Source organism: Chaetodon auriga, chromosome 23 (assembly GCF_051107435.1).
Source record: "Chaetodon auriga isolate fChaAug3 chromosome 23, fChaAug3.hap1, whole genome shotgun sequence".
In the NCBI taxonomy this organism is placed as follows: Eukaryota; Metazoa; Chordata; class Actinopteri; order Chaetodontiformes; family Chaetodontidae; genus Chaetodon; species Chaetodon auriga.
Window position 1 is genome coordinate 15,124,684 of NC_135096.1, and position 23,576 is coordinate 15,148,259.

At 46.0% G+C, this 23,576-nt stretch overlaps 1 protein-coding gene across 17 annotated transcripts in view; it reads right to left on the reverse strand.

The window, feature by feature from the left end:
- mbnl2 (muscleblind-like splicing regulator 2) overlaps positions 1 to 23,576 on the reverse strand; it is a 46,565-nt gene that overhangs the window by 20,040 nt on the left and 2,949 nt on the right. For 12 of the 17 annotated variants that reach the window (XM_076723829.1, XM_076723823.1, XM_076723841.1 and 9 more), the window contains exons 1-2: positions 22,502 to 22,920; positions 15,998 to 16,906 (exon numbers count right to left, since the gene is read on the reverse strand). In XM_076723829.1, the coding sequence (XP_076579944.1) occupies positions 15,998 to 16,171 (174 nt within the window). In that variant the 5' untranslated portion in view covers positions 16,172 to 16,906; positions 22,502 to 22,920. Of the gene's footprint in view, positions 1 to 15,997; positions 16,907 to 22,501; positions 22,921 to 23,576 lie in introns of those variants that run through there. The other 5 variants (XM_076723830.1, XM_076723824.1, XM_076723833.1 and 2 more) reach the window with 1 other exon arrangement.

The following is a 23,576-nucleotide window of genomic DNA, read 5'->3' on the forward strand; positions in this document are numbered from 1 at the left end:
CTGGAGATATGAGGTCAGGTGGGCCAAAGCTATATTCAGGGCTAATCCTTTCCTGGAAAAGACATCCAGGCATTCGCAGCTGTCATCAAGTAACAATGTTGCTAAAAAGCACACCCCCACACACACATTATGATGCATTCATTAAACTCGGGGAGGTGTTAATTTATTGGTACTGTGCACAGCAGTCAGAAAGCTTTCACCCAAATCACGTCTCTGATTAGCTCCAAGCACGGGTGAAAAGCTAACATCTGCTTTCTGGGAGAAGTAATTCTTGCTTTAATAAAACATGATAAGGCCAAACTGTAGTGATGGCTATACATAGCAATTACAGTACATCTGGAGTGTGCGGTAATACCAGCGACCATCAATGGAGGGTCCAGGCTGCAGTTGCCACACTTGGGAATTCAAAGCACATACGATGAGGTAAGCTTTGTGTGAAGGCGGCACTGCATCACATGTGCTTACGGCTCCTGGTCTGAGCGCTGAAGTGTCCCACCGGCGTGACAGTGACGGCGCTAAAAAGCAGCATGCGTGTGCTGATGACAATGCTGTGCCATCATCTGGTTTCAGGACCTTTATCTTTGTGAGAGGGCGGCAGACGCACGCAAACACACAAACACCCACACAGAAGACGCACACTGTGCTCCTGTCTAAGCCACCCACTCTGCAGAGCAGAAATCCATTCATCGCGGGCACTGCCTCCGAGCAGCCGTCTATGAAAAGGATCTTTGAAAGCGCCAAGGCACCTCTGTGATTCACGCGTCAGCCGCCGGTGTGTAGCCATAGCTACACGGTGAAATTATACCTTTCAGCAGGGTCGCTCACATGGCAACCTCTCATTGTAGGCTGCGCCGTTGCCCTTGTGTGCGTGAAATGCTATGATCCATGCTTTGGGATACACTAATAGCTGCTTTAATTCAGATTGGATAATTATCTCCTCTGCATCGCGGTGAAAAATGAACAATGAGGCAGATCAAAGATAAATTATCGGTTGTTTTCACCTGAAATAGATCCTCCGTCCAAGAGACATTACTGCTGGCACGTTCTTCAAATCCCCACAGCCATCGCCAGCGAGATAGCTTTACTGTCTGCCAAGTTTCCATACTGTAGTAATGTCAATAAAAATGTGCTCCTTATTAGCGTTGCTCCGGGGGGGAGGGGATAAAGGCAGCTAATTTCATAAACAGATTAGGATTACGCTAACTTCACCCACTGAGGCTCCTTCAATTGTTTTTACTTCTTGTAATTATGGCCCATTAATTACTTCTGGAAATCCAATCTGACAGAATTTTTTCTCCACCATCTGGAGGCTTTTATTTTGGACATTTTTTGATATTGGCTGCTGGTATATGAAATTTTACTTTATTCATTCGTTGTTTCCAGCCTCTAGAATCTGAGGATGGGGTGTTGTCCAGATTTCCTGTCCAAAAAATATATACAAAACACAAAAAAAAACAATTTACCCAACACAGTGACAGAGGGCTGAGGAGGGTTCAACATTTCTCCTGCCCAAACACAGCATAACTATCACGCTGCAACACTTCAACTATGGCTCACAGATGCACAGAAGCAGGGCTAAATAAGAAAAACCCTCAGAGGGAAAACACTCATCCTCTTACTATATACATTTTGAAGTGCTGTGACCCACTTCCTCATACTTTTGTTCGCCTCTAATAATGTTTTTAATGTCGACTTTCAATATCTGGATGTCCTTCCACTGTCAGCAGATGACATTTTCAGAATGAACGTGTTAAAGAGACACAGATGGACAAGGAGTATGTCTCCTAATGAATCTGTGAGGCCTGATTGAGGGCTGATAACAGCTGTGATATTTCCCAGAAAGCAAGAAAAATCTGACAGAAGGTAAAATCAGAAGACTTTTTGCTGCAATTTCTGTGATAAATACTACTACAATTACAGCAAGGCGGCCAGTGCCTTCAAACAAGAGCCATTGTTAAAGCACAAGCCCTCGTGGAACTGGCCTTGAATCCGAGAAACATAATTAGCCCCCCAGAATATAACACATTTACAGGAAATACTGGCCCAAACGGTCCATGTATAACTAGCTGCCATCTTCGTCAGTGGCAGAAACCCTTTCCCCGACCCCCCACCTCCTTCATCAGCCCGGCTGAATGGTCAGAGTGATGACTGTTGTGTGTCTGTGGGTGGCACAGACACAGAGGGCCAGTCTTCCACCCCTTCGGCAGAATAGCGCTTCAGTTGTGGGCCCCTCCGTTCACCACTGTAACATTTGCATTTGCCCTCAATGGGCGCTCTATCCTCGGGCCTGCTGGAGACACAGAGTAGCTGCCTATAGACTGCATCCGACAGAGGAGCTGTAAATGTGCTCGTAAAGGCGACTGGAAACGCGCCTTCAGATTACATCCCCGTGGTTCCAATCGCCCCTTAATAGGGAATCCAGTGCCTTGGTGATTATCCAAGATGGATGCACTTGAAATGAGCCATTGCTATTCTTTCCCACATCAACACTTCAAACCGAGAAACAATATCGATGTATTACACAGCGCTGAATCTTGGGAGTCTGGGGTGTGTGTGTGTGTGTGTGTGTGTGTGTGTGTGTGTGTGTGTGTGTGTTCTTCTCCAGCAGCACAGAGAAGCAGGGCAGGCTTTGCATATCCCTGCCCTCATGATGTCTTTCTGGTGCTAGCGCAGCGCTCAATGATGTGATGAGTGGCAGAGTGACTGGCAGTATTGGCAAATTACAATCCAGAAAATGCAATCAGGGAGGAAGATAGTGGAAAAACAGCTTAGAAGATGTAGGGTCAGCACTGGACAGGCAGTGGCTGGCACCCCAAAGGTCAGCAAAACGGACTGCGAAATGAACGTGAAGCAGGATACTGAACAAAAACAACAAACTACACGTTCCCCAAAGGGACAGACTTAGAGTAAAACGCGAGCACAGGCACGGTCAGGTCTTGTTTCCAGAGATTTGGCTGGTACGGTAGATTTTTGGATGGCTGTACCCTACAGAGAAACTGTAACAAGTCCTCCTCTTCCCCCTCCGCCTCGTTTATCCGATTGTCCTTCTCAGTGCGAGAGGAGGAGGGCCGCTGTGAGAAACTGACACTAATTTTTCTGACATGAAGCCTGTGATATGTGTAATCCCCTTAGAGCATAGCTGAAGAACCTGTTGTATCCCCACTGACCAGCGAAGGCAGGGGGGTGGACAGGCGCTCGCTCTTTCTCCTTGTCTCTCACTGTTCCCTCATATCTCTTTCTTTTCTTTCTCCCTCGGCGCCTTGTTCTCGCGGCGTGGCATTTACAACCTGCCATTGATGCTGTGTCATTTGCATTGTTGAGGAATATGCACGGCTCACGCTCATCCTTTGGCTGTGTGTTTTGTTGACAGATATTTGTATTTGTGGCTATAAATATCCAAATAAGAGCATTTCTTGGCTTGCAGCAGCTACTGGAACTGATCCTGGAATGATTGGTTCCAGGAAGTTATGCCTCATCTCCACATTTCCAAGACGAAACATAACATGTTGGCTTTTTACCTCAAACCACCCCTTACTCTCTCTCTCGCTGGTTTAAGCTCAATCTTGCCATTTTAGTAGAAATCCCAAACTTGCAGCACATTTTAGCTTTTTCCTGGAGCATCGATGAAAAAAGTTGTTCATAATGTTTGCCGCTTTCTTTCTCTCCTTTCTCAGCTTGCTCTGCAAGAGTTTGTTTTCCAGGGGCTCTAACAGCTGGTTATGGGTCAGCCTATAATAAGTTCACGAGGAAACCACTTCTGTGACAGCCTCCAGCTACAAGACACCAACAACACAGGCACAGCAGCACTCACAAGGCTGTGAAAAAGTAGACCCAGTGATCCTAGAACCCAGCAAAGGAGCAGAGCGCTGGATGCACATGGACAGGGCTTCCCTTCATCCTCAAACTCGGAGAATGCTCCCTCTTAAGGATCCTGTTTTGTTTTTGGGCTCTAATGGATCCATTTGGACTAATGGATCTGTTTGAAGTGGCGAGGCTCCGGGACACCAGGAAACACTGAAAATCCATTATGACATGATAGCCAAAGGCTTTTTGGTTACATTTGGGCTGGTAATGGAGAAGATGAATCAGTGGTGAACAGTGGGTAAGAACAAGTCATTTAAACGTAAATCCGCAGAGGTACCCCGGCTCCAGATCCTGCTCAGCTCTGATTATGTTGTGATCAGGTATGTTTGGCCTGGCTATTAGACTACAGTACAATTAGTGATAATGTGAGTGAACAAGAAAATACCCTTCGCGCAAAGGACAGAGAGGAGGCAATTTAGAAACAATAGTCTGCCTTATTTTTTCACGTCTCACACACACGCACACCCACACACACACGTTAAGACTGTGTTGCCTCAGCAGTAATTAAGTGCCTTTGTTTCACCAGCTGTAATCCCACAGATGGAGGAGTAGTGCTGCTGCTGATGCCTGAGATTACCCAACGAGAGAGGAGGAGAGCTGGGAAGAGACACACGCAGGGGAGGGGGTGAGTGGGATAAAGGTGAGACCCAAAATGTTTGGCCCTAAAGTGAACACTCCCACCTCCATCTGAGATGTGTAATAAAGGCTATCTGTGCTGATCACATGCCCGCATCCAAGTATGTTAAGCAACTGAATGTGTCCATTTTACTTTCATTTCATCAGTCTTTCCTTTGGCTAACACTGTTTCCTCGTAAATCACTGCCGTGAGTGTTGTGCATCAGCTGAACATCACATGCTAGCTCTGTCACTGTGCAGCACTGGCACTGCGGCTAGCGATCAGCTAGCTCAGAGCGCAGCTCAGGAGGTGCTATGGGATGAAGAAGCTGTTTGTCTGCACTCAAAGTGATCATTCGAACTCGGCTATTTGTAAATGTTACACTGAGGCCATGACGTTATCACTGCTACTGAATACATGGCTGATTGCACGTGAGAGAAAAGAAAGAGGAGAAGAACGCGGCCGTCTGAGGAGATTTAACAGCCTCGATGAAAAAACACTGAAAAGTCCACTTCAATCAATTGAGAGGGCACTCTAAAAAGCCAGTCTTCATTAAGCTCTTTAGTGATTTTCTGTACCGGCACTCCAAAACTGTCTGCAGGATACAAACAATATTCCTTTAAGAGCTGTGATATGTACTTGTGCAGATTATGAAACAAGTTTTTGTTCGTCTGTTACAATGGTTGAAGGATTTCAACAAAGCAGCTTTCATGTAGTCGTGCCGTAGAAAAAAAAGGAGAGGCAATTTAAAAGTACCAGCCACAAATTAAGGTTATCAGCTTTCAGGTGGTAACTACGGCCACGCTGGATGAGCATGGGGTTTTATCAGGGAGTTTATGGTCAAAGTGTGGCTGCAGTGGCACCATTGTGAGGCACCTGCAGAGCCCAGGTCCCTGCTGCTAATCCAGCTGGAGGTTGAAGCCCTGCTTCAGTTAATCTGATCATCTGTGACCTGCTGAGACATGAAACCCACCCTCCAGAGCTCCTCTAATCTGCACAAATACACACACACACACACACACACACACACACACACACATGCATCCACACAAACACGACAGAGATGCAGGCATGTCGCTGACAGGCACACGTCATCAACGCTTGCTGTATGGCAGCATGTGCTTGCTTACATGCATACAGCCCATCTGAAGAGGTGAAGCAACTGTCTCACTCTCCCACACATCGCACTTCTACAAATACACACCCTGGAGAAAGGCTGAGCTATGACAATGCCACCTCTCAGTCTGTTGATAGGTGAGTCACTGTTAAAAGACTGAGGCATTAGCCTGCTTTCGACAAGCTGTCATTTCCCTATGCTGAGACAATGGACGTTGTCAGCTTTGCATTGATATGACAGCGGTCCTATAGCCGAGTGGGACTTGAACCAGCCATGCTTGTGAAAGATTTCATAGGTCACATGATGTCGATGCCCTAGTTTGATAAGAACTGTGCTACAGCCCCACGAGGAAACAGCAGAAAGCTACTGGGCCTTATTTTAATTTGGAAATTTTACATTTCTTAGCAGATACCTCAATTTCAATCACTCTGTGGCGATCAAAGCCGCCACTTCTCCGCAGCGCTCTAAAAATAACACAAACCCGCGACAGACGCTAACGAGAGAAATTAAACAAACAATGCGAGAAAATAAAAAAGGCTAGCCTACATCTTCTTTCCCCGCTGACACCATCGACCGCGTGTCGGAGCGTGTTGAGGAGTTGTGTAAATCCATAAAACAGATAAAGGCGGATAATGAGATGGAAGGGAGAGAGCAGATCTATTCATCAAAGCCTCTTTCTAACACACTCAGCAGATAGGGGCAGAAATGTTGCATGGCTGCTTACTCTCCAGTTTGGAGATTAAAGCTCTGGTTGCTGACAAAAAAAAAAGTTGAGGTACAGGTTTATGATTCAAACGACAGAGAATCTGGAGAGCTCAGCTTCCCAAGAATGAATTTAGAAGCACACTGGTTATGAATCTTATCTTGTTTTTGATCATATCAGGATATAATGCAGCACAGTTATTCACATCCCTGTACTTGAGTGAGAGATGAAACTCATAGTTGGTCTGACCAGTTATTTATGTCAAAGTATGGCGTTTTCTTGCACAGTAGACACCAAGGCATGACGTTTACGCGTACAAACAAACTGGGTGGGAAACCACAAATGTAAAACGTTTTCAAATAGAGGCTTGTGCAATTTCGCTTTGCTATATGCAACCACGGGGGAATAAGGTGCAGCATCGCCTGGATCGGCATGTTGTTTGTTGGTTGTGATGATGAGGCCTCTGAGGATGTTCCCTCCTGTGGGCTGAGCAGACTCTGCGCCCACACGGAGATGATGAAAGCAGTCCTCATAAAGTTGAGAACACTGAGGCAGAGAGGGCCAAATGACTGCTTATATTTAGTTTAAGTAATAAGTGCCCTGTGGTCATGAGGACGAGATCAATAAACCAGGCTACAGTGACTCAACCAGCCTCTGAGCTGCCAGGTGTGCTTCATCTTAAAATTGTGGGATGCAGGTAAACATATTGATCTCGCTATTCACCCGTGTGATCGCCCTGATCTTTTCCCTCTTCTTTTCCTGAAGGTGAGCCTTGACTCTGTGAAGTGAATGAGTCAAAAAGAGAGTGAGAGGTTTACTGTATCCAAGTCAGAGCTAGAGAGTTTTCCCATGTAACATCTGTTTGTTAAACAACCATGAAACGTCTTCACCTGGTAAAAAAGAAAGCATGAATACCTGCGTGCCTGATGCAACCGCTAAACCTGGCGCTCTTCATGCCACGGATGTTTTGATGGGTTTGCAACAGTAAATACGGTGCCAAATTATGCCCCCCGTTGGAACCACTTCCCTCGTCATCCTCCTCTCCCTCCCTCACCCACCATGGGTTCGCCCTACTCTGTGACGGTGCGCGCTGCCAATTAGTGTCCTCCACCTGTCGCTGCGGGTCACTGGTGCAGGCATCTGCTGGGTGTGAAATTGGCCATCTCACTTTCGTCCATGAACTCTGCATGCCCCCCTGTCGGCCCAAACACGTGCGCACAGAGGCACAGATACGCTGCTATGACCTAAAGTTGACCTTTATGGTATGGCCACCCTGTGTGGTAGAGGCAAGAGGGAAGGGTGTGACACAAATAACACCTCTAGCTTGGATCGGGTATTAAAAACACATCCCTACATAAAATTGGGCACATTACCATGAATTTTGTGGCTTATCAAAAGATTTTCAAAAGCTCCGACAGCCTGCATCCTTACTCTTTGTAGCAACATCAGCACGTTCCCAGAGCTCAGAAATAAACCGTATTTACGCTTTAATAATAGACATCAAGTTTTATTGTTGTGTGAATTTATACTGGGCTCAGCTGAACAAAAGAAGCGCCAATAAAGCCTCATTTAAGAAGCAGTGTCAGATCTGAATAGCAGTGTGTGTTTGGGTACGCAAACATTTACAAGAAGACCCAGCTCTCCCTCTAACTAGTCAGCTTTAAGCCTTTCATTCACTGATACACTGACTCCAAGACTTTCATCTAAGCAAGCTCTATCAAATTACGCCAATTTGGAGCTGCGACACTCGAGCCTATTAAGTGTGATGTTTGTAAGGAAGGCTGGATTGACCTTGAGTAATTGTCTACTGTAACCTAATGGCACAGAGTGCAGCAGCAGTATTGTTTTTGGATAATCAGCCGTTTTAGACCAGACAGAGGCGCACCTACGTGATTGCACCGCTCTGATTCAACCTTTCACCTCAATCTAATGAGGTAAATGATTGCCTCTTCATTATGTGTATGGTGAGGGTGCAAATTAGAACTGAAAGGAAGTGTGCAGGAGAAGCAGCATCTTTCTCAGGACTAGCATTGAGATGGTCAGTTTCTGCAGCACAGCACACAGCACAGTGAGCGCAGACCGTCACTCGTCAAGCCTGAGTAGGACATGAGTCAGAACAAGAGCACTTGTAGGAGAAAGAACGGGTTCACAGGGCAGACTCCATTGTCACTTAAACACGCTTTTTAGAAGGCAATGCCAGGGACTGTCAGCGCAGCTCAAACCCCTCACTTTATTAACGCAAAATAATCTTGATATCGAAATACCAACGCACAGGTTCAGGCGTTTTCTGCGCACACTCACGGGACTGGGGTGTCATGCTAGGCCTGGCACACAACAGCCTGTTTGACACAGACCAATAGTCATTTAGACAAAAACGTGGAGGGAACCCAGTCTGGTGTAGGGCCCCTAAAGATTGCACTTCTGTTGCCTCATTAGATGGAGCCAATTAAGAAGATCTCTGTCTCATTATAAAGGCTGGCTCCTGGGAGACAGCTGGGCCTGTCTGTCTAACTGTTTGTAGCTCCCAAGGTGTCTCTGTTTGTGTGTGTGTGCGTGTGTGTGTGTGTGAGATGGGGGTGGCTGGGGGGTGGGATTGTGGAGCATCTCAGGGCTGTGTCTTTGTAAGTTTGTCCGTTTTATAATCAGAGGAGAATTAAAAGAAGCCTGGAGGGAGCAGTCAACACATTTCAGGAGCAATCATTAATTTCTGTGTCTAATATGGGCCACAGCAAGCGCCATATTCTTCCATATGACACACTGTGGATAGGGGTAGGCACCGCCGGCCTTTCCTGGTGAGGGTGAAGCTGCCGATTTTTCAAGCATGATATACATTTTTAAATGAAATCACGTGAGGCTGAACATCACAGACAAATAAATGCTTCTCTCAGTGGGAATTAGATCACGACAACCCGAGTCTGTCTCTGATGAGTGACGATGAAACTGCGTGTCAATAATTAATGAGACCAATACTAAAGGTCAAGCACGCAGAAAGCCTCCTGCCTGACTCGCTATAGATCTGCCCTCAGCTTTACTGCAGAGGTGCTCACAACAGCATCCACGACTGCAGCAGTCAGGGAGTTTGAGTCCAGCTGGCTTTGAAATCACCAAACGCGAGGATGGCATTGATTCTGCAGCACTGATTTAAGTTGCCGTTTTTTTGCAGAGAGAAAAAAAAATGCAGAGAATCTAGTACTTTATCAGCACTGTGGGCAGAGAGAGATGGAAAAAGAGGATGAGTCAGAGGCAGTGGGTGGATTGAGACCAGGTGAGACACTGGTACAGCAGATGGGCAGATTTTCAGCGCTCAGGCTCTCCATCACGGTGCAGGCGGCTCACTGGGTGACGAACACCTACTACTCGATCTGACATGACCAGCAGTGGTGCCATACATTTTCTGTTTTCTGAAGAAGACATAATGGAGTTCAAGCTCTGCTACACCAAGCAGAGTGGTGTAGAGAGCAGGCAGACTGCCCTACATATGTAAGGCCTGATTCGCACTATAGAGCTGCTGTAGAGTCTCCAAGCTAAACATTCAAAGGGCTCAAATTCTGTAACCAAACATGCCCAACTATTCTCAGTGGGCTCTGTGTTTTATTTTTAGCTTGGCTGCCCACGTCAAACGGCAAAACTGTTCACCAAAAGTCCTGTTGCTTCATTTATTAGATTTAGAACCAAAGTATTACAGTAGCACTGCATTTTACTAATATCCTGTAATATCCAAATATTCTAGGAATTGGAGTGTCTACAGTTGTTCTTCAGCGAGACCCAGAGGGAGACAGTTAAATGTGGGGATCACACACACTGATACACAGATGTGGGTCAGCGCAGTGGCCCAATTAACATGCCAACATGTACTCAACTGTATCAACCTCTCTGATCAACAGCAGCGCAGTGCAACGCCGCAAGTCACAGTAACATCGATAACCTCTGCAAACAGTTACCCCGAGCAAACCAAATTCATGCAAATCGATGCATGAAAATGTTGCATCACAGGAAGACGGAAAAGGAATAGACATATAAAGCCGTAACATCATGGAAGAGAAGGGTGGATTTGTAGAAATGTAAACTTGTGTGTTTAACACAACTTTCTACAAGCTTTGTCTTTTGACCTTTACGTGGTCTTTATTGGACACCCTCCTCCCTCCCTCTTATCTCGTCCTATCTTTGCGGAGCTTTTTTCAGATCAGCTAAACTGGGGCTGTGGGGTGTAGGGGGTGAAATCACACGGATCAAATGAAATTTGGCATGGTTTGCACTGGGAAGACAGCGAGTGTGCGAGCATGTGTCTGCCTATGAGGAGGCCTGTTTAAGGAACGGTAGCGGTGGGGGCTCATCAAAACACGCCGCGTCCACTGCGGCCCTATGTTAAGCTCAAGTCAGTGCCTCATTGTGTCTGTGTGAATGACCCTGGGGGAACACCAGCTCCCGCTGCGCTGCATGCATTCCCCTCCACATGTTTGCTCTGCCCAGGGTGTGGCCCAGTTCAAGAGGATTACGCTGAGGAATGCAGCCGAGCCCATCTTTTAAAACAAGAGGGCTGAGGCCATGGGCATAAAGTTCATGTTCACTGAAGCTTCCTAAAGATCCCAAAAAATGCAAATGCAATAAGCCCGGTGGCAGTGAAGTCAGAGGAATCTCTAAACTTCAAAAAAGTGGTCTTTGATATCCGTTAGTGTTTAAGTTTCACTGTCTGGTTTCTGTCTGGACTGGTGGCTCCGGAGTAACAGATTAACTCAAGGTCGCAGGCACTTTCCCTCTGAATCTGAATAACAATCTTTGGTAATTGGTTTAAAAATGTTGCTCTGGCTCCCTGGATGGTTAGACCTGTCACTTCCTCCCCCTTATTTCTCTTCCTTTCCTTTTTTCTCTGAGCCATTCAAATATTAACCCTTCTTGCCATGTTCCCTCGCGTCTTTATTTACCGGTTCCAGCCATCCCACGCCCCCCAAAAACACTTCTGCTCTTTCGAAGCACAGTCCGGATTAAGATGTTCTTACCAAGTGAGGGAAACCAGGGCACCTCACCCCCGGGGGGGGGGGGGGGACTGTGGCGAGTCTGTGACACAAATGAGAAAACACTCCACACACCTGAAAGTAGCTTCTATTGTTTCTCCTGCTTCGCCACTTTCTTTCTGAAAGCCGCAACTTGGTGAAACATGATCGTGCCAGGATGCACCGGACGATCCCCCACCTCCCAGGCTATTGAAGCTCAGTCAGGCGTGGAGGTCACCTGGTAAAATCTGACTAGTACAAAAGAAAATCTTAACAGACCTTGTTGTAAGGCATCTGAACTGCTGTTAAAAATGCTTTGTAGACGACACTTTGACACATTTCCAACACATGTACGGTACATTTTGTGCTCTGTGGAAAAATCTCTCCATGAGCTGCTTATTTTCAGTCTTATTTTCAGTTTTGTTTAAAATCTGCCGACATGCATTATGTCATATTTGTGCAATTACAAGCAGTCAAAAGCATAAATTGAGACAAATGCTCTGGACATGGACAGTCTTTTACCGCAGAGGGAGGAAATACAACAGTCAGCGCTAAAGAGAAAGAAAAGCAAGCATCAACAAAAGGTTACTGTCGGAGGCGCAGTCAATGTGACATCATCACATGACTCCATTAACGTATGTGTTCTCGCTCATTTTCTCCAGCCCCTTCCCCACTCAAATCCCCCCACCACCATGTCACGGTTTCCATACTCGAAGAGCAACAAGTATTAACGAACTCCAAGGAAATGGCTTCAACCACAACACATCATTTGAAACACTGCTGGAGGCACAGCGCCGCTCGTATCGATTATCTATCACCTTCTGCAGTGAATGATGTTAAAGCGGCAAAGGGAGGAGTGTTCGACCCAAATATGAATGACATGTCAATCCCTCTCTTTCATAGTCCTATAAAGCAGAAACACACACATAAACACACCAACACTATCGCTTCCAGCTGGATTTAAAGAGAAGAGCTCATCTGTGACAGGATCCACAGCCATGTTTCAAATCATATCTCCTCCCATTGCTGAGGTCACCACAGTCAGAATTTCATGTCACGTCTCAATGGAAATTGATGATACCTGGGAAGCTCTATCGCATCTACCAACCAAATGTGAGCACAGCTTTAGCTGGACAAAGATGAAGCAGCTCGTCCTATTTTGAGAGATGAAAAATGTGGCATAGAGAGACTATTTCTAAAGCCCACAGTGTAGAGCAGGAGGACAAAAAATAATCCCCTAGACATTACAGCAGACTGGAAATGCTGAGAGCAGGGTAGTGGAGCCAGGACACTGCAAGCTTTATGACAGAGAGCGGGAGCAAAGCTACAGGTAGCAGGAATGATTCCATCGTCCTTCATCCCATGTAAAGCACAGCAAAAGCTTTTGTTTTTGGGTTGCTGTTGTCCTCCCAGGTCCATTCCTCTGGACCAGAGGAAAGGAACTTGTGTGAGTGGCCGCTGTTCGTCTGCTGGGTGGAGGCTGATGCGCGCTATCCTTAGCACATGTCAGCCTCTGGGTGTCTGCTGACTCCACTGCCTGATCAGACACCTGAAAGGCCTGGTTGTTCTCCAGGTCAATGAGGATGGATGCACACACAGGAGCATTAACTTACTAAATAATTATGGTTTCAAACGTAATTTATATCAAGGAAAAACAATTTTTCTCTCTTTCTTGAGATGAGCAATGACAGTAATCTTTCTGACTAGTCCCACTTTTTTAAATGTTGTGCAGCCCAAACAACCAAAGGTGCTTGGCACAACAAACATAGAACTTATTCTACAGCTTTACAAACAATTAGAAATCATGTCAAAATATGTCTTAAATCAGCCTTCGTGCAAGGACAACAAACAAATTCTTTTGTTTTGGCAATGGGCTGCAAAGGTTGACATTTGGTTATACATGAGTTCAACAGGAAGGAGGAAGGAGGCATCACAGGAGTGTTTTTACCAACAACTAGAACAGTCAAACTCTCCTCATCTCCGCATGTTTGTCTATCGCTGCCTGACAAGTGCAACAACAGAGTTACACCTCCTACTCTACTCCTCTGCTGAGCCGTACCTTCAGCGTGTTTATGAAAAGGACCCTTCTGATCATTGGCCAAGTCATGCCTGGCAGCACACCACCCTGGCATGATAACCCTATCGGATGAGAAGACCCAGGAAGACGATACGGACGTAATGGGGTGGAAATCAGCCTGCCGTCGAGCGAAAACACATTTCCTAATGCATAATAAAGCATTCATTCTCTTAGCTGTCACGAGGAAAGTCTTTGTGAGAGAGGGGGCGAGTCGGAGTTAAAAGTACAGAGAATCCTGTATTCTCGTTCTGTCACTGGGTTGTATGGCTAAAAGAGGGGGCGAGCGAGAGTGAGAGAGAAAAAGTGGTTGCAATTAGAGACAGATCTGTCTGTACATTTGTCAATTTAGCTGCATTAGGCTTTTAGCTGATGGGCTTTCCCAGATAGCTGAAAATGACAGCAGCAAAACTCCTAGATTAACAGTATCATGAGCATATAGAGGAGACAGTGGTCGGGTCACAGCCATGAAGGCCAGTGTCCATCGATCACGTCAAGACATCCAAACCCTCCTCAAGCTCGTTGGATTTTGTAGCTCAACAGCTGTGAAGTTGCCAAGGTGATGCTCTGGAGGCTAGCAAAGTCCTCCTTTTCAAATCCCTCAAAGGAGCATCAGAACGCCTTATGTCAGACAAGGAAGTTGACCCCTTTGCCCGCTGAGGTCAGACATCCCTTGCAGAGATACATACATGGAGTTTGATGAAAAGAATGGTGCAGATCTCCAGCCCACTGCCAGTAATGACACGAGTACTGACACAGAGGCTTTTGGGGGTAATGATAAGAGAGCATTCCTCATAGTGAGACACCTCATTCATGTTATCGCAGAACAGGGTTACAGGCTAAGTAACCTCAAGCTCTCCTGGGCTGCTGCCTCTGAAAGAGTGCACACCACAGGAAGAGGCTTTTCCTTCATTCTGCGCATTAAGGTAAAGATGATGCATGAATTGTCACTGGACTGCCTCCAAGCCGCTATTTGTGGGGGAAATGTCATTGACAACAGTCTAAATGAGAGGTGGCACTAGCATGAGGCTGAGTGCTCTGGTCATTTAGTTTCCTCAGTCAGGGATGACTGGCTGGAGTTATCAGGAACAGCAAAATCATGTTTTGTGCAGAGGATCCATGTCAGGCTTTCCCTTGCATGGTGCAACAACAAATCGATCCCGATTGACTGTCAGCCCTTCGCTTATTAAACCACACCTGCATGACAGCTCGCAAAATCTGGCAGCTGGGAAGGAAAGTCGCTCAATGACTGACTGCGAGCTAGAACTCAGCGAGCCTTACCATGAGCAAAGTCGCAGCCAAGAAAACAGCTGATAGCGCCATAAAGCCAGCTTGTTTTCATAGTGTCAAATAAATAATTGGCACGAGCGACTTGTAATGAGGAGAGCTGTTACACGCTCCAAAGATCTCGATGGATTTCAAGTATGAAAACTATTAAGTCTGCGGAAAGCTAACCCTGCACCTCAGGAGGGACGAGCCCCCCCCCCACACGCTGCCCTGCTGTATGTGAAACGCAGCTACAGCTCACACTTAGAAAAAAAGACAAACTCCTCGTAGTTCCAGTGTTCTGCTCTAGTTTCTTTGGCTATTTATCATTGTCACAGCTGTTTTCTTTTTTGTTTTTTTTTTTTCGTTTTATTCCATGCAGCATGTGTGAAGCCACCTTGTTGTAACTGGGGAGGCTTTCAAAGTGCCTGGTGTTAAACTAATTCACCACTATAAGTAAAACTGTAATAGTAGCATGCTGTAAGTAAGTGTATTGGACATAAATATAACAGTGACATAACATCTGACAAGAGGGGTCTTTATTACAGGAATAAACACTCCAACATGGCTTGAGGCATCGAGTGGTTTTTCATACAGAATCAACCAAATTGAATCAATAATAAGAATCCTATAGATTTAAAATTAAGATTCTGGTCTCAGGTTGACAAAGGAGATTAACCACATCTTGAAAATGCAAAACCTATATCTCTTCTTGGTTCTGTGGGAAACAAACACAACAAAATAAGCCGTGGCTGTTTATGTGTGTGGTTGGTTATGTGTGACAGCTGACGTGCACCCAGGAATAGAAGTCCTGGAATGACTTAAGGCGATCGGATGTTCACTCACAAGTATAAATGATGGACAGGGCATGGAAACGTTAGAAGAACTTACCGTATTAAAAACCAAAGACACGCACGCACACACACACACACACACACACACACACACACACATACACACTCCTGTGGTGACAGTGAACATGACAACAGACCTCTCTGGCCTTTAGCTTCATAGGTCAGGCTGCTCTGCTAACTGCAGCACAGCATGGACACCTGACACACGGTAATCTTGAAGACGAAAATGTGACAGCCTCCACCCACAGGCCATCAGGAATCACAAAGCTGTAACATTTTCAGTCAGCTGCTCCTGTTTTATTGGTAGTGCAGAGATGCAATCCAATTATTCATATTTGCTTTACATCCCTTGACAGTTGCGTGAGGTTGTACACAGAGAAACAACTCAACGGGCAGAACCCATGTTGATTTGCAGTGTTCCCTATATGCCAATAAATTAACCAGAGTCAAAGTCAGATTCCTAAAATCCCAACAGAACACAGCAGTCACGTTTAGTATTAAAAGGTCCTTACCTTTAACGAGTCAAAACAGGCGATCACCCTCCCGTTCTCAACCTGGCAGCTTTTGGGTGGGTGGGCAAATTTGCATTCCTCATCACTGCGTGAACAAGTCCCTCTCTGAAACTGCCGGCACACTTCCAGGGTCAGCCATTTTGTGTCCCGTATCGAAGCAATGTTTAGAGCCATGTCAGCAGCACTGGCGATAGAGCACGGGTGGAGTGGAGCCACTTGGTTTCAGGAGGAGGCTATCCTCAGAGGAGTTGTTTCAGAGTGTTCCAGTTAAAAAAATAAATAAATAAAACACACAACAACTAAAACTGATGGAACATGCAGCTATAAATGATCTGCTTCAGGTCAGTGGAGGAGGTCTGTCCTTGCGGACAGGAAAATGGAGGTAATGGACTGGCAAAGTCTCTGTGACCGGAGCATGGGACTGCACTGCCGTTGTGGAGTTTGTCAGTCAAACAGCTAACAGTTCATCAATCAGGAAGTCTCGGGTGCAGACCTCTGACAAGGCAGAGGGGGCATGCTCGGAGACAAGCTCTACTAGTTGTACCAATGTCCCCAATATGTTTGCATGAGTGATGATATCTGTGCAAGGGTGGATGTTGGGGAGCAAATGCGGTGCTATTTTGAGGTTCGATGGCACAGTTTAGGACGACACAAAGTTTCTGTTGTTTAAATCCTCAGTACCTACTCAATCTGAGCTTTGGCACCTTGGCCAGCAGTGTAGCAGCTCCACTTCTCCACTTGGGGTTTATTCAAACTGAGCACATGTAAGGTCAAACCAAAAGGTGAGGGGTGTTTGTGGTTGAACTACGTCCTGTCACGACTGCAGAGGGAAAGATCTGGAGCTCTTCAGAAACGCCCAGGGATCTTCAAGTAGGGATGTCGTCTCACAAGGCACTTCCTGTCAGTGTTCTGAAATGGAGAAGAGACAGAGGAAGGTAGAGAGAGAGAGACGAAAACAAGCAGAAAGAGGTTATTTTCAGAGCGAGAAATTAGATTTCTAAATATGATGGCCAACTACTTATCTAATAGGCTTCAACGGCGTTAACAGTGTCTGTGTGTGCATGTCAATGTGAATTTGTGCGCATACTGTCCCAGAGGGGTGTGAGCTCTAAAGGGTACCGGGCTGATGAACCAGAGAAAAGGAAGTTGTGAGGTTATTCAGGAGCCACTGGCTCTCCAACATATTGCATACAAAGCTGTCAATGGCAAAAGCCTCTGTGCTATGAGACAGTGGACAAGAGCATCGAGTCAGAGCAGAGATAGAGAAAAGCCCCAGGGTCCAACCTGCCCAGCAGAGCCATGCACGGCGGGATAGCGCAGCCAATAGAAAACCGCGCAGCGCAGCACTATTCCGGGCAGCCATCCAGCAGCCACAGAGGGACCGAGACAGATGCATATGCCAGTGGCAGTGCCAGACACGATTATGACGCTGCCCAGTGTCCTGCAATATTCACTGGTCTCCCACCGTCCAAATTAGATACCGGGTCATTGACAACAGCCTGTCAATTTACATTCATGGGGCAGTGTGTGTAGGTGTATGCGCTCCTTGCATCGTCCTGTAAAGGCACTGGTCTCTGTGTCCCTTTGTTGTCTATGGAGAGGTGGGGGAACAATTGGTGGAGCGACAATCTGAGGAAGTGACCTTTAACTTGAGCGTACTAAATCCATTACTAAGCTACTGCGCAGGGAGCTCTTTTCTTGGCACATCTGGAAATGTTTTTCTGCTAACTGGGGGGCAGGGAAAGGGGGCTGAGGACACCAGACCGAGGGAAGAGAAGGAGAAGGGTTATAAAAACCTACAACTCTGGTTAAAAGATTCCCCCTTTCTGTTCTAAACATATAAACTTAGCTACGGAAAACAGACAAGACCAGGAGCAAGCACCAGGAAAACGTTAAACACTGCACGAACTATATCTGATCAACACCTCTAAAGGCAGATGACAAGCTCCACTTGGTGTTAATGGAGGCAAGTTGAAACTTGTGTTCAAACCATCTATGCTACTGTTACACGAACAAGAAATCCCTTCATAAATTCCCATCATAGGCAGGAACTCTGAGACAGATGTCGTACAGGTGTACAGTCCTTCAGGTCTGTTCAGATTTGGGTTCGGCACAATATTTTTCTGCAACTTTCGTCTTGGTCTGTCAGTTGAACTCTCTAATTGGAGACTTCTGAATTCTCTTTGTAGTTTCGTTTGAAGTCTGAAATATCAAAGAGAGAGAAAGTCAAAAAGACCATAAGGATAAGACCATGTATCCAAAACGCTAAATGGCTTATGAAAAAAAAAAAAAACCTTCCACACTGGCTCGATTTTATTTTTTTTTTTCCTGGTCAAAAAGACAGGTTGCTTTTCGACTACCAGCATCAAGATGCTTCCCCTTGAAATCTCCCACCAACGCTATACAGTTCCATGCCTATGAATCCAGACCATTGTCTAGCTAATCATATTGTCCCACTTTAGTGCTGATCATGTGAAATGAGATGAGAAGCTGCCTTGCCCGATCGCACTGACACCCAGGCTCCACTCTCCAAGGCAGGATTTAATTTCACACCATCTCCCCAGGGAGAGAGCCAATCGCTACAGAAGAGAAAGTCAGGTAAGAATCATGTCAGATCTGACCTTTAACAATTAATCCCTTCTTATTTTTAGAAGCCAAAAGAAGTCCGTGATCAAGCTAACCTACTTTGTCAGAGTGTGTGACGGGACAATGGCGCCATTTCTCTATGAAATGACTTGGCCTCAAATGATGGAGCAAGTTGTGCTAAAATGAGTAGGGAAACACAGCCGCCAGCCATTATCTTCTGAGGAAAAAGCAGAGGTTTGCAGCTTTCATAAAATCGATCAGGCCGTCAGGGCGGATAAGGGTTGGTTGGGGTCACCTGAAAAGCTCTGAGGGGACTCAACAGGTAACATTCAAGCAATGTTTGTCATGAAAGACTCTCAAAACAAATGGGAGGAATGAAGATCAAAAAGAACCTCATGTGGGTGATGGTGTGATAAAAATCATGCAGGAACACGACCACATGTCTGTTCCCATACCGTATGCAGACTTTTGTATGTGTGTGCAATATGCCAGAATTTAACTGCTGTTCAAGCAACTGTTTGTTTCTCATCATTATTTTCTGATGCTGATGTAGCATGTTAGCTAATGCAGGCCTCTCTTTAGCAGGGACAACTGAGTCCTCTTGCACTCTTGAAACATTGCAAAGCTCTTGGCTGGAAAGCAAACTGTCATCCAGGGAAGGGGGGGGGCTGCTACATCTGTCATATAACAACAGCCCATAAAAGCAAGAGAAACTCAAACACACAGTGGAAGAAAATTGCTTTGCAATAATGACTGCTTTGGAAAACTCTCGCTGAGGTCAGAGGCAGTGTATGCAGTTTTGGTTTTGTCTGGTTTGACGTGTCCTTGGACAGCGTGCCTCCGGTTTGTCTTAGGCTAGTTTAGCTTCTGCTAGTGCATTTCACCTACAGTGCATGCAGCCTGGCTTAGTTTACGCTGAGCTTAGCGGTTACACTTCAAGCACAATGCTATTGATATAAAGGGGGGGGGGGGGGGGGACAGATGGTCAGCAGGTAGAAAGGGGCCATACAGCACCCAGTGTTTTGACCTCAGAGATTAGCCCTTCTGGACACCATCATGCCTGAAACAGGTTCTGTTTTGAGCAGTTCTAAGTCTTTCCAGGTACAAAAATGTGGAGATAGTATTCAACAGAAATAGAGCCTGAGTCAGGGACTAGTGTAAAAATCTGGCTCTGACAACACAGAAATATAGTGTTCCAGTTACTGTAATTAAATGGATGCCATAATCTTTATAGCAGACACGCTGGGGGTGTGGATGTTACGATGGCTGTTCACTTTGACGACTGAATCTTTAATCTTGATAGTGTCACCCTTCATGCTTTCATCTCGCATTTTAAATGAGACCTGAAGAGCCAAACCCTGCACATCTGTGTATATCCTGTTTATCTTTAGCTGATGAGATCCTGCAAGAAGTCTTTGTCCCCTCTGTGTCCTCAGTGCAAACAGTGGACAGACATGGTGACCTGACAAAGCAGGGCAGAGATGTGAAGAAAAGCACCACAGTACTAGACTTTATGGATTACTGACGCTTACTAAGGCCAGCTGGCAGGGGCATTATCTTGGTCAGTCCGCTTAATTGAATGAGAGTCAGCGGGACTGGGGCGTCTCGAGTGAAAGTCATTGGCTTGACCTCTGAATACCATGTATGTAACCTATTAGTCTGGTATCTGTGCGCTCTGGCTGTGCAGTGCACTTTATCTTAGCTGCTTGTATTTGTTCAGCAGAGACGATAAGCTACCTGGTTTCCATTGATCGTAAGCCTTGTGACAACGTTTACTGTGGCATCTGCCAGGTGTTGCCAGGAAAATAAAGTAGAAATACAAATGACTGCGAGAGACAAGCACATGAGCGGGGTACCTGAGTGGCTGCATTTCCATTTATTACCATTTTATGCAGGCAAACCACTGTTCTATGGTCATTTGCATGGCCAAGAGGAACAAGTGCTCAATGTTTTTCAAGGCTGTGGAGAGAGGGCTTCATTGTAGAGGGGAAATAGGAAAATGTTCAGTTTCCCAGTGAGTAATGGAAAATGAGTGAGCCTTATAGAACAGGTTTTATCAAAATGTCCTCTATCCCTAACAAACCTAACCTTGCTTTCAATGTGACATCACCAGCTTGTTGGCTTACAAAATGCTCCTTTGCAACTTCCAGAGAGGATCAGAGCAAGGCTATACCCTGCAGCCTAATACGTATTTAATACTATGGACGCTATGATGCTCATGAAATTGTCTTTAGCATAAGCTACAGCTCCTTGGGTTCAATATCATCAAGTACCATTAGCGATAAGGACGGGTGAGTGAGCTCAGCAGGGGCTATACCAGGACTAAGCTACTGTTCAGAGGCAACACAAGAAGCATTTCACAGAGTCAGCAGATAGGTGTGCCCCATATCATAATAGCCTTAGCTAAACCACAGTGACCCGAATGGCCCTCCTCATGATATAGGACTCTGCTTTTCTCTCCTGATCGCTGGCCCATTTCGTAACACAGAACAGACGATACCATCATTTGGTAAGTTTTTAACCCTGCACACAGTAAATGGACTTGTTTACTGCTCAGCCACAGGACTCAGGCTAATTACAGTATAGCTGGCAGCCAGAGCTGAACCGTGCCGGTCAGATAAACATGATGATTAACCAGATACCCAAGCTTACTTAACCTAAAAGTCTGGGGTGAAAATTGGAGAAACACTGTACCTACAACCGCTTTTCATAAGTTCCACTAACACTTTATTTATCCTAGAATCAAGAATTAAAAACACCAGGTCAGATTAAAGCTAGAGTACATTGAAATATTAAGTGAAACACATCACATGAATGGAAATCTTAAGCCTTTAAATTATAGCACTTGAAAACATAAGAGCTGAATGATTCAGCAAACTCACCCTCGTGTCACAGAGCAATCAGACTCCCTCTTTCATGCAGAAGACGTCTGAAAAACCTATCAACCACTAAATCCTTTTAATACCAACTCGAGGTGCAATTTGTATGAGAGTCAATTCAGAGAAAGGGGATTTCTGGCTGACAGGGTCTTGCAGTAAGGACTTGGTGCTTGTCTGAGACTTATCCCATTATTTTCTCAACAGGAAGGGCTGGACTGATGTTCCATTTTAGAAAACACCCACTTCCCCTTGATCCACTGCCAGACGCATGACACCACCCTGGCCTTTTCCATGGAGGCGATGATGTCCACTACTTGACCGCACCAGGCCCAGAGTCTAGCGCAGAGCTAAATCGAGATAGACAGCAGAAAGCTAGGGACACGTCAACCATGCCCCTTCTAACTCAAAAGGTTAATTATGATGTGGGCCTTATTGGAACTGTGAAGTTCCAGCTTATTCAGGCCATCAGCTATTTGTGTCCACATACAGAAAGAGTGTCAAAACATCACACCCAATGTTTGCCTTTGCCCTTAGTTATTTGAAAAATGTACACACCAAGAGTTACGAGGAAAAACTTTGTGAAACCCGCACAAAGCGAGCAGTGACAGGGCAGACGCCACACAACACGACAAGGTTTTCTCCAGAGAGTGAAAAATATGTAGCCCATGTGGCAAAAAAAAAAAAAGCTCCTGACATTTGCACTGAGGAAGGGGCAAGTCAACTGCTGTGATAATAATGCCTGTCCCTCAGGAGCGGAGAGAGAAAGTCCATCACAGTGCTGGAAATGGCAATAAGGGTAGTTACTGTGTGGCTCCAAGCTCCCGCTGCTCCTGTACATTTATCCCACACTCCCTGTATTTCCTCCCCCTTTCTTCCCTCGTTTTTAGCCTCACACTTTTTCTCGCGCACAGATAAAACATTCCCTCTCCTCCCTCCCCACCCAGACTGGTATGCAGCACACTGCAGCAAAACTCCCGAAAAAATCTTAAAAAAAAAAAAAAAAAAAGGAAAAGCCAGCCAATATGACGGTTAATCCCACCTCGTTTCTCTGGGTCCCGTAGCTCTGCTGTGTGCCTCTGTCTGTCTGCTGTCCCGGACATAGGAGGCAGCCGGTGCTTCTGTGACACGGAGCTACAGTGCAGCTCTGCCTTCAGCCTCAGCGACGGGACTTAATGACCATGTGAACTGTTGTCATTCCTCGCGAGCTGCCGAGTGCTGCAGCCGGAGGTCCATGCCTAGACAGGGATTTTCTCTCGATCGCTCGCGCTCTCTCTCTCTCTCTCTCTCTCTCTCTCTCTCTCTCTCTCTCTCTCTCTCTCTCTCTCTCTCTCTGTCTGTCTCGGCTACGGAGCAAGTGAGCAAGGCAGGCAGGCAGGAAGCAGAAGAGTGTCTACTCCAACTATCTGGCTGAAACACTTCCAGCCAAACCCCCCCACTCCCTAAAGCCAGCCCCTTCCTGCCTACCAGCCCGTGGCAAGGCCCTGCCCCTTCACAGCTCCAGCCAATAGAAGGACAGCTACTGTGAATCACGGCTGTCTGTGCCTCTCGATTGGAGGAGAGTGGGCTAAGTGATGGGGCGAAAACTGTGCTTACAGTAACAACCTCTGAATGCTGATCTTAAAAGGTATTTCCCCATTTTCATGGCCTGCTCAACTAGTTACCACATCACTGATTCTTCGTCTGTCCTTCTCGCTGTGAACTTGATTGCATTTAAATTCAAATCAGCATCAGCTGAATAGAGAAAACAGGCTCAAGAATATAAAGTCTAGACCTGCTTCTCAGACGGCAAAGCAATAGCAGTGAGCAATAATGAAAGAGTTGCTGCAGTTGCACGATGAAGATCGGGCCTGTCCTTGTCTGTGTTCTATCATCACATTTAACACCACCCCCCAGGAAACAAGAGCACCGCACCTACTCTCCCTGACCTCCCCTCAGCATCCGTCCTCTAAACTCATCTACTCCACCATCCAGACACTCCTCTCCTCCCTTTCACTTTCACACCCCCTCCCCCAAATTCTCCTCATCCCTCACCTGCATTTTCCCCATTTTTCAAAACCACCTTTCAAGCTCTATTTCAATCTAATTCCTCTGTTTGCTGGACCGGAAAATTGCAC